This window comes from Artemia franciscana, chromosome 3 (genome assembly GCF_032884065.1).
Source record: "Artemia franciscana chromosome 3, ASM3288406v1, whole genome shotgun sequence".
NCBI lineage: Eukaryota > Metazoa > Arthropoda > Branchiopoda > Anostraca > Artemiidae > Artemia > Artemia franciscana.
The window spans coordinates 46432641-46447413 of record NC_088865.1 but is presented as its reverse complement, the minus strand read 5'-3'; the positions used below and the strand labels follow the sequence as shown (position 1 = coordinate 46447413).

Genomic DNA, 14773 nt, shown 5'->3' with positions numbered 1-14773 from the left:
TTCAGTTCATTTAGGTTTCAATATAGATTTTTCTTTTTTTTGAAAAATCTTTATTGGTAAACATTTAGAGATTTTTTTCTGTTCATTTTAAAAGCCGTATATTCAATTTTGGTTATTATTACGGATATTTGTAAGAGATATTAAGTGCATCTGCCTAGGACATTAAAATGTTGGGTGTTGAGTCAAAGTTTTTGATCATCAGTATTTTTGTGGTATAGATTCTTTAGAATAGTTTACAATAGAGTCTTAGATAGATGAAGAAGAGAGTTATGTGCTGAGGAAGTTTGAATTCAAAATATGTGTAATGTCTGGTCTTCCGCAAGATTAAAGCCGTCCTTACCTCTCTCCTGCAGACACTCTTGAAAAAACACTTATCTTGATCCGCCACTTTATTTCAAGAATTTTGTACGGTATATTTTTTTTCCTTTAAATAGTTGTTTGGTCTTGAATTTGTTGATGTCTTACAAACATGGAAGATCCAATTGATTCTTTATTAATGATGTTGTTTCAATACGTTGTTTGATCCGGTGGGGCGTTCCTCGAGGTTGGATTGGTTTCAGGCCCGTTGATGAAAAGTCATACTTTAGCGTAAAGAGGTAATGATGAGGAAGATACATCTACCCTCATATGCGGAAGAATTTCTGTTTTTAGTAAAGCACCAATGACGCAGTAGGCCTTATACTTTTAAAATGAAAGAAGGAGGCAGTATCAAAACTTTTGGTTGTAAGGATTTTTTTCGTTTCAAGCTTGATTTGCATATTCAATTTAATTTTCATTCGTTTTAAGATTTATTTATTCACTTATATTAGAACCTGTTATATGTTTTTTTTTTTGCTATGATTGTTTATTTAATTTGTGTTTGTTTGTGGTTTCAATTATTCTTTGATAGTAATTAGATAAAAACAAAAGCTATTCTTTTTACCTGAAAGTAAGGAGGGACATTTAGACTTAAATCGAACAGAAATATTCCATATATGAAAGGGCCTGTCTTCTTCTCAACGCATCACACTTCACGCTAAATTTGACTCTTTGTCATAAACCAACTTTTTAAAGCAATAAATACTCTAGCATAAGGAGCAAGGCGTTAAGGAGGGGACAGCCCCTTTCATATACGGAATAATTTATGTTCATTTTATGTCTTAATGTCCCTCCTTACTTTCATATAAAAAACTTGTTTTTTTAGACTTAATTTCTGAACTTTTTTCAACTAATACAGGTTCAAATTTGGCTCACCGTACACGAAAAATTTTTTTTTAATAATTTTGGTCAAAATTTGGATATTTGCATATTAATTTATATGAAGGGTTGCCCCTTGTTCTTTATACTAAAGCCATTAGCACTTTAAACAAAGTTTCTTAAGCTAATTAAACTGTTTTTCAGTAGACACTCTAGAACATTAGGACAATCAGTTAAGGTTTAGCGTAAGAGAAAGGTATTGAGAAGGGGGTAACTCTTCATATATGGAATAATTTCTATTCGTTTTTCAAATAATACCGGTAACTTCGGCTCACCCTCTATGAAACATAACCCTCCCCTAACGAAAAACACCCTTATGGAAATACCAACCAATGTAAAATGCCCCCCTCGTCAAACTCCCTCTAGACTGTTCCATCCTCGTAGAGAATTCTCCTCTCTGTAAAATTGCTTGCAGATTATTCAGATTGAAAAATTTTCCATAGCATTTTTTATTCGAAAAAGACTACAATCTCTAAATGGTTTCTCGATCACTCCAGAAATTCCCCCTTCCGTGGGAATTATTTCCCAGAAATGAAAACACAATGAAAAAGACCTTTGGATAATTCTCCACATGAAAAATTTGTCAAATAGAATGTTGGAAAATTAAAAGAATTGCACATAGTAATTCTGTCAAATCTCCCCAGTACGAAATTTCCCCTACAATATTCATCCCTCCCCCAGAAATTCACTTCCATAGAAAGATTTTCCATACACAAATCCACCCGCATAATCCCCGCCCTCTGCAAAAAACTATATGTATACTTCCCAATAACAAATATTTTAAGTGAACAATGGGTGGATTTTACAACTTTATAAGCCTCTTCCCACAGGCTGTGGGGGTCTTTTTATCATTTTACACCGAAACACATAACTATTTGATATTTAAACAATACTGAAAAAATGGCTATCTCGAAATCTGGATCAGATAACTAAGGAAAAAATAGGCGTGGGAGGGGGCCAGTTGCCTTCCAACCTTTTTGGTCACTTAAAAGGTGCACTATAACTTCTAATTTCCGTTTGAATGCACTTTATGCCGATGTTATAGGACAAGAAAAAAACAAACCATGAAAAGAAATAAACAACAACAAATAAACATACATCCGTGATCTGTCTTCTGGTAAAAATGGCAAAATTCCACAGTTTTGAAGATAGAATCTTGAAACTACTAAAGCAGGGTTCTTTGATACGCTTAATCTGATTGCGCGATTTTCATTAAGATTTCTTTAACTTTAGGGGTGTTATTCCCCTATTAAAAAAAAAAAAAACAGGCAAATTTTCTCCAGTTCGTAACTTTTGATTTGTAACACTAAAGCTTATGAGTCTTATATATTTGGAATCAACATAATAAACTAATTCGTTTGGTGTATCTATTGATATTAAAATTTCGTTGTTTAGAGTTTCAGTTGCGATTTGGCTGAGTCACTCTTTACTTGCAGATCGTTATCACAAACTGTTTGATTTCTGGTCGTTTTGAGTTTGAGTTATTGTAGTTTTTATTTTCTCTAATCTCAAGTTTAATATGACCTTACTTTTCTTTGAAAAAACTCTTTTTTTGGAAAGTTTCTTTTAATTAATTCGCATAAAAAGCCAATTCCGTTGATGTATCTTATGTGATAGAAAGTTTTTTTTAGATTGTCAGTAACTAATAGCCCGCAATTGTTCCTAATTGACAGGTCCTTACTATGAATAAGTTTAAGACTGTATGTAAAAAATTCGGCTGTGATAATCAAATGTAAGGCATATTCCATTTTGGCTAGAAATTAGATATGTATGTGTTATGTGTACATTTAGAGAAAGGAATCTAAAGGTTCTGTCAAAATTGTTCTATTTTGTATCGTTACGAAGATAGGAAAAATACATGCGACAGTTTTGACATATGAGGATTATCTTATCAAGCTATAACATGGGGAAATTGCATTTGCCTCCTCTTTGTCAAGGGAAGAGGAAAAAAAAAAGATTTTTAGTTTGCTTGGAGTATATGAATTTAAATTATATCACCAATAATGACACTAAAAGTTAGTTTAGAATATGCTCCCTTTATGTTCATTAGCCTCATCCTTCAGACCGACCATACCCAACAAACTTTTCTTTCTTTTATGGCTCTCCTGAGAGGTTAAAAAAAGAAAAAAGTATATGTCGCACTTTAATCATCACAACCGAATTGGTAGTTTACTTACCTTAAAGGAACTTCCCTTTGTTATGTGAGGTGATAAGGGCACGGGAGGGAGGTTGATTACACTAAAATCATTTTTAGTCCTCAAAAATGTCATAAGACATTTTAATGTCCCATCAAATTGAGCCCCCTCCCAGGTCTTAACAGCCAACCCTGCAATATAAAGTGACTGAGGATGTTTTGGTATCAAACAGTTCGTGGTAACGAATCAAGGAGGCACACTCGTGCCTCTATAAAGAGGTGACACACGACAATGTTAAGCGATCTTCGGTTCCAGTGGTTGCAGAGGGATGGGGAGGGATGCATTTCGTAGCCCGAGCTCCAACTAAGAAACCTGCAAAATTTCATCCCCCTCCAACTTTTCCTTCATGGGGAAAATCTGGCCAAAAGTTTCGACCCGTCAACCCCAGCCCCCCTTTAACGTTTTCCGATCGGGCTAAAATTCACAAGTTAAGATCCCCTAGGGCCCAGGAGCTTATCCGCGAAATTTCAGCTTGATCCAATAACTCCTTCCCTGTTTTCCAGAAACCACGCATAGCCACTTAAAATTCATTTACTTTTTTTTCCTAGACGCCTACAGGTCACATCCGACATCGGATCTGGGTGTACGAAGACTCATTCGATGCGGAATTCTCCGAGTAATTTTCCTGGAAAGTTTCGTAGGAAAATCTTAACCCCCCGAAAGTTTCGACCCTCCAACCCCCCCCCCCTTTCAACGTTGTCCGATCGGGCTGAAATTCACAAGTTAAGGTCCCCTACGGCCCAGGAGCTTATCCGCGAAATTTCAGCTCGATCCGATAACTCCTTCCCTGTTTTCCAGAAACCACGCATTAGCTATTTAATTAACGGATTTCTCTCCATAAGAGCCCATGTTAATTTGAAATTTTTAAAAGTTATTGAGAAGTTATATTTACACACATGCAAGTTATTAGCTCAGTTGATAGAGCGTGAGACTTTTAATCCTCGGATCAAAGGTTCAAGTCTCTTACGGGCGGTTTTTTTTCACAACATCAAAAAAATTTTGATAACACCTGGACAGCTTATCATTTGAGAGATAACAGAATATTAGCTTCTTATGAGCAAAAGAAACATTTTGGTCATTCTATCTATTTTTTTTCTATTTTATACAATGATTTAAAGCGGGGGGGGAGGGGGGGGGGGTTCCTCTCCTAATTCCTGTACGAGGAGTACTCCTGTACGAGGAGTACAGGAATTATTAAATTACATCCACCATGGATTGTAGAAAAACTTACAGAATTAATATGAAAAAAAATTAAACCTGTACAAAAGAGTCTTTAAAAGCGGGGGGTTTGCCTCTCCTAATAGTCTTCTTATAGTCCTAATTTTTTTTTATTTTATACAATGATTTAAAAGCGGGGGGGCGGCAGCCACCCAAGTTCCTCTCCTAATTCCTGTACGAGGAGTACAGGAATTATTAAATTACATCCACCATGGATTGTAGAAAAACGTACAGAAATAATATGAAAAAAACTTCGTTTTCTTAAAGAGTTAAAGAGGCTGCGTCCCAAAGTCGAACCTTAAAACGTACAGGAATTAGAAGAGGCAGTTGGGGGGCTGCCGCCCCCCAAACCCCCAGCTTTTAAAGACTCTTTTGTACAGGTTTTTTTTGTGGGGGGACTTCATTGTTACTATTTACTAGTTTCGGCGCAATGGTTCTCCTGTCCTCTTGTGTTTAACATTTTTCGAAGTTATTCCATTATTCATTCATTTCAATTTTTTGTTAATTAAAAGAGGGCCTTTCCGAAGCCAAGAGCGGGGGGTTAGCAAAAAAACAAAAAACCTGTACAAAAGAGTCTTTAAAAGCTGGGGGTTTGGGGGGCGGCAGCCCCCCAACTGCCTCTTCTAATTCCTGTACGTTTTAAGGTTCGACTTTGGGACGCAGCCTCTTTAACTCTTTAAGAAAACGAAGTTTTTTTCATATTATTTTGTAGTAAGGAGCGACCCGGCTCAATAGTAACTAAAACTCTAAAAAATGGATTAAAATCATTCGATCAAAACTATGAGAAAGCCCTTTAGCAAAAAAAAATATGCAAATTTCGTTTTAATTATTCATCTGCAGAGAGCCAAAATCAAAACATGCATTGATTCAAAAACGTTCAGAAATTAAATTTAAAAAAAACAACTTTTTTAACAGAAAGTAAAGAGCGACATTAAAAGCTAAAATTAACAGAAATTACTTCGTATATGAAAGGAGATGCTTCCTCATCAACGCCCCACTGTTTACGCTAAAGTTTTTTTTACTGTTTAAAAAAAGTAGAGTTAAGAGAAAGAGTCAAGCTTTAGCGTAAAGAGCGGGGCGTTGATGAGGAAGCATCTCCTTTCATATACGAAGTAATTTCTGTTCAGTTTAAGTTTTAGTGTCGCTCCTTACTTTCCGTTAAAAAAACTTTTTTTTATTTATCTTTTCAGGAACCTAGGCATGCCTTATTTGGAGGGTATCAATACTTTCTATATTTCCTTCTTTATTGGAGTCTCCTTAAAAGGACCTATAGATATAATTTTTATTCTGGCTGGGAAAAGTTATTTTGCCCTTTTTGACCCCTTTTTTGGGAGGGGGGCTTTGTCCTAGAAAAAATCGTTTTTACATATTATATACATACTCTTCATGCTCAGAGGAATATTGGCCTTAAGCTTAAAAATGGTCCGAGGGAAAAAGCCCTTACCCTTCATCTGCTAATAAGGAAATTCCGATCCTTTTGACCAAGAGAATAATCTCTGAAAGTTTCTAGCCAATCTCTAACGTAAGGTAAGTTCCATATTTTTACACTATGTTACCAGTGTGAAAACAATTGGCAATTTCTATTATTTACGACCCTTGCCCCAGAGGCCCTGAGGGTCGTGTAATCTCAGATGCATATTAACTGAAATCTTCTGTATAAAAAAAATCTCAAAATTGAGCAAATACCAAGGGGAAGCTAAAGGTAGGGTATATAGAAAAGGCTACAGAATGTGGCTAGTTGTCCGTCAATTTTCTTTGGCTCTGAAAAAGGGTACTAACAATTTTAACGTCAATAAATGAATCCTCTCTAAAGTTTTTAATACCATCTCTTCCATACCAGTGGCCATAGAAAAAGAACAAAAATAATGCATTGGAAGTATATTTTTCTTGGCCTAGGTGACACAGGAATACCACTACTGATAGTAAAAATGTATTTAAAATGAAATTTTATGCTTTTTGGGTTTCTATTAAAATATCCGTTAGCCCCTTTCGATTTATATTTTTTTTAACCTAAGCTATCGGCTATTGTTAGTCCTATTGCAGAATGAAAAAAAAACTTCCCACCAAGGCAAGTTTCCATTTACAATACAGTCACCAAAAAAAAGAGGAATTATTTTTGGGATTTTACAGCTACTACCTACTAGTGCTTACTACTTGCAGCTCACCTGAGCAATGAGCAACCTTAGGCCAACAGAGCTTTATAAGCTTTTCCTTCGCCCCAATATGTCTACACTTGGAAGTTAGGGTGATTAACACTCCACACAAATCCCAGCAATAGGATTTGACAAGAATACAACCCTAGAAAATGTGTCACACGTCTTGAATTTAGCCCTTTTTCCTCCACTTAAATTCTTGTTTCACCAAATGCTAAAGTATATCATTTTATCACAATTTTTTTCCATTCGTAACTCTGGCATGCTCGGTGTCATAGTTGTTGCAATTCTAATAGAGATAAAGAGAGCGAAATGATTCAATGAATGAATAAATAAACAAATATAGGATTAAACCACAAAACTAAAAAAAGAGAGACGGGAAAAAATATAAAAAGGAAAGAAGAACAAAAACAATGAGGCCAATTATATAATTTTGGAGTGTTGTTTAATTAGGAGTGTTTTTTTTTGTATGTGTAATTAGCAGCCATAGGGCTCATTTGGGTGGCACGTCCACCAATAAAGATTTATGGCTGTATATGGCACCTCTAGCCACATATATATATATATATATATATATATATATATATATATATATATATATATATATATATATATATATATATATATATATATATATATATATATATATATATATATATATATTGTCTAAAAGATATTGAAGCAAAGAATATCTGAACAAAATAATTGGTGCCAAAAGGTTCTGCAAGCCATTTTCACCTCCCCGAAGAACATGGTAGACACACAATAGTAAAACCTGTTGTTAGCAGCTATTTAATGACAATTTAAATGCTTACAGTGAACTTTTTGAATGAGGAAATGTCGACCACTGTTGAGTCTTTCTTAGGAGATTCAGTACCATCTGAAGCGGTTAGAGCAGACATTTTCACTACGGTATTGTCAACCTTTTCCTACCGACTAAAAGAAGTCAGAAAAGCGTAAAAGAATTCCACCAATCACGATTACGTCTATCAGTTCAAGAGTCTTATTTATTTAAAATCAATTATATCAAAGGTAGATAAATACAAATACTTTTTTTTTTAATTGGGACTTTTTCCAAATATCTTGTTTGCTTTTTACGAAATAGTATGATGGGTACTTTTCAAGCTAAATTTCAGAAAATTATTTCTGAAATCAAAGTAATGAACTATATTGAGGTTAAAAACGTACAGAAATTGATTTAGAAGTCCACCTTTAGTGTTTAAAACAAGTTTTTTCTTAGGGAAAGGGTGAAACTCTTCATATGTATAAAGTTGGGTACTTCAGATTTGGATAGATTCAGACAGGTTTATCCAAGTACAATAAACAAATAAAAAAATAAAAAATTCACAGACACAATCACGTACCTTCTGTTTATGTTTTTGTTTTAATCTCGGTCTTAAAGTAGCTTAAAATATCTTTCCAAGAAGAAGCTCCTCAAAGAGGAGTGAAGAGCCATAATAAACTTCGGAAAATATCCTTAGGAGCTGGATGAAATATTGGAGCTATTCCGTTGTTTCGTGATCCACTCAATCGACCATTAACTGATTTTTCCGTTCCTATCTCCAAAACATTGCTTGCGAAGCCTCGTTGTGGCGTTGGTGTTGAAATTCCAATAGGTTTCTGAATATGACTGTTATCAGTACTGCAGGTCTTCTTGTTGTTTTTTTGTTTTGTTTTCGTGGGCCTTTTCTGATTTAAATATATTTTCCTAACTGTATTATTCAAAACCAATTATTTAGTTAGGGACGGTGGTCGGTGGCGTGACTCTGTAAGCTCAGCCAGAGTCGATCCACCTCTAAATGGGTACCTAGAGAAATCTGGTAAGGTAAACAGGAAGGGTGTGCAAAAGCACAGGATGGTTGGCCCCCAACCTCCCATTGTACTTCCTGGCTGAAGGGCTAAGAAACGGAGATCAGCTCCGCTGGTAGCAACCGTAAAGTCTAATGCCATATTCTTTACCTTTACTATTCATAAAGTTTTGAATTTGCATTGTCTTTGCAATATAAAATTTGAAAATATAAGATTAAAGAAATTCACTGGCATTTATATTATTGACTTAAGTGGAATATCTGGCATCATTAATCTATCCATTAAACTGAAATTGTATGAAGAACTGGTTTAGCCTGCCAACCAGTCCAGTGGAAAAGGCAGCCCAGTCTAGCAGCCCCAACTCCAAGGGTGCAATTGGGGACCCTCCAGGCACAGTTTTTTTTTATTTTGCGTTTGATGCCAACATCTCTGCTTAGCTGTAATAAGACCCTTCTGATAATTGCTTGTGGTAGCCAGAAGATACCTTGTCTTTTGCTGTTTGTTTTTTTTTGGCCCATAGCTTCATTAGCCTAGTTTAATTGGAGTTCATTTTAGCCTTCATCATGGGTGATGCCTCAAAAAAGAGCTATGGACCTCCTAGTACCGGAGAGATGAGACTTATCCATCCAGTTCAGTGGAGCTGAATCTATTAATAAGCAGGTTGCTGTGCTCACTTCACATAATAACACCCTAAAGAACAAGCAGAAGCTAATTGCAGATTCGCTGAAAGATCAAACTCTTAAATCTACAATGGCAAAAGTTGTGAGTCAAGCACTGTCTACTGAGGTTGGTTCTTTGGTTGAGGCCTCTGTTAAAAAGCTTACTCTTAGTCATGTACATACTGATTTTGATGCTGACATTATGGAAATCATTAGACAAGAGGTATACACTAGCCTGAAAATAGACTTTGATGTGCTTGTCGAAAAATCACTTAAACAATATGACTTGACGATGTCAAAGCTTGAATCTCTGAAACCAAATCAATCCGATGTTGATCGTCAGAGCGATGAGTTTAACCAAATAAAATTTCAAATCAGCTGGTCCTATTTGGCTTCAAAGAAGAGCCTTATCCAGAAGCTTCTGGAAGGAAATTCCTTGGATTTCGCAGTACTAGACTTCCTGGTATTCCCATGACTCAGAACGAAATAGTTTTCGTTAGGACGAATAGTTTTCGTCCAATCCTCCTGTTAGGAGGATTGGAAAACAAGGCTCAGGTTTATAACCTCACCCACTTAGGATGGAATTTTGTAGTCCTAGAATGTAGCAGCTGATTCTTAGAGAAAATATAGGTTTGCAAGGTAGTGGTGTCTTTATTTTTGAGTTACTTACAAAGCCAAGACTTCAGATAATTACTTATGCTAAATCAAAGCTTGGAAGAGGTCTACATGGTCTAGTAGATGGTTTAGCTTTATGATGGTAAAGTGATTACTGTTAAAGAGGCATCTCAAGTTATTGCTCTCCATCAGTTAACTACAGCCCATCCAAGCCCCTCCCAGAACTGAAATAAACCATTGCTTTTCTTTTAGCTCTGTCTTGCAACTTTACTTATAATTTAATAGTTTTTCTTATATTTGCATTTATGTTATTTTACATAGTTCATTTAAATGGATTGCACAATCCATTGATACCTCTTTCCTCCAGTTGCTTCTTTGTTGTTTTGCCTTTTTCTTTATTTTGTTTTTGCCTTTGTTCTTGTACTTATTTCTTATTATTTTTCCTTGAACTTTTTCTCCTTTGTTGCCTATATGTTTAACCATTCAATCCACCCTACTTCAACCTGCTTGTATGGATATTGTGTTCATTTGTACGGAAATTGTATGCATTTGTCATGTGTAGTATATATGGGTGATTTCTCTTTTCTTTTGAATTCCTCTATTCCTAATTCAGTTATCTTTGATCAACCAAGTAGTACTGATAAACAGGAGGCACATGCATTTGACCCTCTTCTTGAATATATGGTTAATTCTAGAAGCAATTATCACACTAGTATTGGTTATTGTGATAAAATTATTCCCTCACTCCCTTTAAATAGTAGCTTGAATGTATTATGTTTGAAAATGCTAAGGATAAGAGATAAGTGGGATAGTCTAAAATTGTATTTGTGGTCTGATTATTTTTGCCCTTTTGATGTCATAGGCTTAACAGAAATAGGTTTATCTGAAAATAACAATTTAACAGCTTATTATATGCTTGGTTATATTGCTATTCATGTCCCTATAATCGTAACAAAGCGTTCTGGGTTATTTGTTTATTTATAAAATCTTATATTGAATTTAGTAGATGATCTGACCTTGAATCCTTGTTTACATCTGTGCTGTCTAATAGTAGGACAGTTTATTCTCTAGTCATTGATCTGAAAAACCAGGTTGCATATGATACTATTTCTTGTTTTGTAATCCCACTCTTTTTCCACACATCTGTTCTACGATTTGGTTGATCAGCTTTCTGGTCTGGAGACTTTCTCTAAAAACAGATTCGTGTTTTGTGAGTTTTATTTGTAATATGTTAAAAAATGGATCAAGTTATGACTCTGATCATCTTTTGATGTACTTTCTTCTTTTGGGCTACTTCCTTCAATTTTTTTCCTGTTCATGCTGATCCCACAAGAAATTCTGCCATTTTAATAGATAATATTTTAATTTCTCGTTCTCCTAGTTTGAAGTTCACTTCTGATCTTGTTTTCACTAATTTGACCACTTCTTTATTTATCTATTACTTTTTGTGCCTAAAGCAGAGATTACTGTGGATGAGAAAGGCGAGTTTTCTTTTAGAACCGAAAGAATATTCAAACTTGATAAACGGTCTTCAGAGTAATGATTGTTCTAGTGTTATTGAAGCTAATGATGTTGAATGTGCAACAAGATTATTTTTGTGTCGTAAGGGAACTCTGTTGGATAAGCATCTTTCTCTAAGAAAGAGGCCAAGGAATTCTTCACTCATTTCCCCATGGATGTCTAGAGGTCTGACCGATGCAACAAATATGAAGGCGTCTTTGTTCAAGTCTGCATGTAAAAGTAAGACACAGGAAGATCTTACGAAGTATAAGCATTACAAAAATGTGCTCACTTCTTCAATTCGTACATCAAAAAAGCTGTATTTTTCACGTCGAGTTATTGAGTGTAAAGGGAATTTTCGCAAGATTTGGACTGTAGTTAATGGAGCTCTTTCCCGCAGGAAAAGCAAACAGTCTTCCCCATGTCTTTATAGGTGAGCTGATGGATCCATTTTGGGCAAAAAAACCTTAGAGAGTGCCTTGAATTCGTATTATACCACAATTCGTTCAGTTGTCATTCCACCCCAGAGTAGAGTAAGTTGTTTTACCTTGGCAGAAAAGTCTTTTTCTTTCCCCATGCAGTGCTACTGAAATTTACAGTGGTATTTCTCAACTTCCAATCAGTCGCTCAGTTGATAGTTTTGGTTTGAGTAATAATGTTCTTAAAAAAAAGCCAGTTTGTTTCTGACCCCAACTCACATATAACTAATCCTTCTCTTTCTTCTGGTGTTTTCCTCATTTACGTAAAGTTGCTATAGTTTTACCTCTGCATAAAAAAGGTGATTAATCTCTAATTTCAAACTACAGACCTATATCTCTTCTTCCCTTCATCTCTAAGGTTGTTCACGGTCTTCAGAGTAATGATTGGCCTAGTGTTATTGAAGCTAATGATGTTAAATCTGCAACAAGATTATTTTTGTGTCGTACGGGAACTTGTGTCTAGAAGTCTGACCGATGCAACAAATATGAAGGCGTCTTTGTTCAAGTCTGCATGTAAAAGTAAGACACAGGATGATCTTTTGAAGTATAAGCATTACAAAAATGTGCTCACTTCTTCAGTTCGTGCATCAAAAAAGCTGTTTTTCACGTCGAATTATTGAGTGTAAAGGGAATTTTCGCAAGGTCTGGACTGTAGTTAATGGAGCTCTTTCCCGCAAGAGAAGCAAACAGTCTTCCCTATGCCTTTATGAGAGAGCTTATAGATCCATTGTGGGCAAAAAATCCTTAAAGAGTGCCTTGAATTCGTATTATACCACAATTCCTTCAGTTGTCATTCCACCCCAGAGTAGAGTAAGTTGTTTTACCTTGGTAGAAAAGTCTTTTTTCTTTTCCCCATGCGGTGCTACTGAAATTTATAGTGGTATTTTTCAACTTCCAATCAGTCGCTCAGTTGATAGTTTTGGTTTGAGTAATCATATTCTAAAAAAAAAGCCAGTTTGTTTCTAACCCTTAACTCACACATAACTAATCCCTCTCTTTCTTCTGGTGTTTTCCTCATTTATTTAAAGTTGCTATAGTTGTACCTCTGCATAAAAAAAAGGTGATTAATCTCAATTAACTACAGACCTATATCTCTTCTTCCCTTCATCTCTAAGGTTGTTGAAAAAGTAGTGTATCGCAAACTCTCTTCATTTTCATTTGGTTCTATTACGACTGAAGAAAATTCTCTCATAACTAACCATTAGTATGGTTTACATCCCTTTTCCTCTACCTTGTATGCACTTTTAGATGCAACAGAGTTAGTGCCTGTTAATCTGGACAATGGCTTGTTTGTTTTGGGTCTATTTCTTGTGACTTTTCAAAGGCCTTTGATATGACTGGCCAGTCTGTTCTTTTGTCTAGACTATCTTTATTTGGAGTGCATGGAGTTCCACTAGAATGGTTAAGGTCTTATTTGTCAGGGAAATCTCAGTATGTTTCGGTTACTGTTACTTCTTCTTCTATTTTTCCCATATTGAAAGGTGTCCCAATAGGCTCTGTGCTTGCACAACTTATGTTTCTAATTTATATTAATGTTCTTGTTGATGGTCACCCTCACCTTCTTCGCTTGAGTAGTGTCAATCTCAGAATTTTCTTAAAAAAGAAGTTAAATTTAGTTCTTCAAATAATTGCCCTCAAAAATCATAGTTTCCTGTTAAATATTTATTTTAGTTACTATCGCATGGCTACCTATGTCCAATAGCGTATCCACAAAATTCTTATGATAACAATAAAAGTTTTATAGTTTTTCCAAAAAACTACAGCTTAATTTTAACATTTCCCCAGTCAAATTCGCATTCTCACAGGATCAGCTGCTGTCCAAATAACTAGAGCTTAATTTCAATATGTCCCCAGTTAAATTTGAATTCTCACAGGATCAACTGCTTCCCAAGGTATACAAACATAATTAACATGTGTATAACATTTTTCAATGGGGACTGTCTCTTTTCCAAAAAGAAGCTCGCATGTGATCGATAAATGAGTGTCTTCTAGTAGGAGGAGTAATCGAGTTAAGTCAAATAACTTATGCGACTTAATTGTTTTTGCCATGCAAAATGTCCGTCTTGAACGAATTTCAAGGTAGTGCTCAAACGCAAATCCACAATAACATTTTGTTTCGTTTCAACTAATATGTCATTAAATTGAGTAAATACATATGGTCAAAGACGTAAAAGTTTCGTAAAATAGTCTAGAGACAGAGAATCATTTTTCACTACATCATTAAGCATTCTTTAGGAAAATATTTTCCTTTGAAGAGATAACTCTTGAAAATCATTATCTAGAACCAGACATTTTTCCAAAGTCACTAGATTCCATATTATTTTTGTTCCTCAAATCCAATCATTTTTAATCTTGACACCTTCACTACCAATTATAGACTAACAAAGGGTGAACATTCTTTCTCGATAGTAAAATATCCAACAACAAAAGATTTTCAAGAAATATAACATACTCACTGCTTTTCTATATATTGATTGAAATTGTCTTAAATATATTTCACTAATGCATTTAATGCGTCTTGTATAATCTTTGTATATCCATTATATTCTCTTTTGCTGGAACACATAACTGCTCTTCCAACTTTAGTCTGCTCAATTATATTACATATCTTACAAACATCTTGTCCAATTTTAGGGTTATCCGACAACATGTTATAATTTCTACTGCTATATTAGGCACCCTAGATTTTATTTCATCATTTCTAATGGCTTCAATATCCACTAAAATAAAAGTATCTCTTTCTGAATATTTCAAGAACAATATGCTCAATATTGACACACTGAATTTTTTTCAGTACTGAGGTAATTGAGTCGTAAAATCTAACAAGTCACGTGTCGTTGACCATCAAACCCTGTTTTTGCTGGATTATAAAGGTCCCCCGGAACCAAAATCAGTCACGCTAGATTACG

The 14773-nt window shown here is 35.1% G+C and overlaps 1 protein-coding gene across 2 annotated transcripts in view; it reads right to left on the bottom strand.

The window, feature by feature from the left end:
* Positions 1-7767, bottom strand: part of LOC136025329 (sodium-independent sulfate anion transporter-like) — a 91508-nt gene extending 83741 nt beyond the window's left edge. For both annotated transcript variants that reach the window (XM_065701242.1, XM_065701243.1), the window contains exon 1: positions 7618-7767. In XM_065701242.1, the coding sequence (XP_065557314.1) occupies positions 7618-7704 (87 nt within the window). In that variant the 5' untranslated portion in view covers positions 7705-7767. The remainder of the gene's footprint in view (positions 1-7617) is intronic.
* Between the last annotated feature and the right edge of the window lie 7006 nt (positions 7768-14773).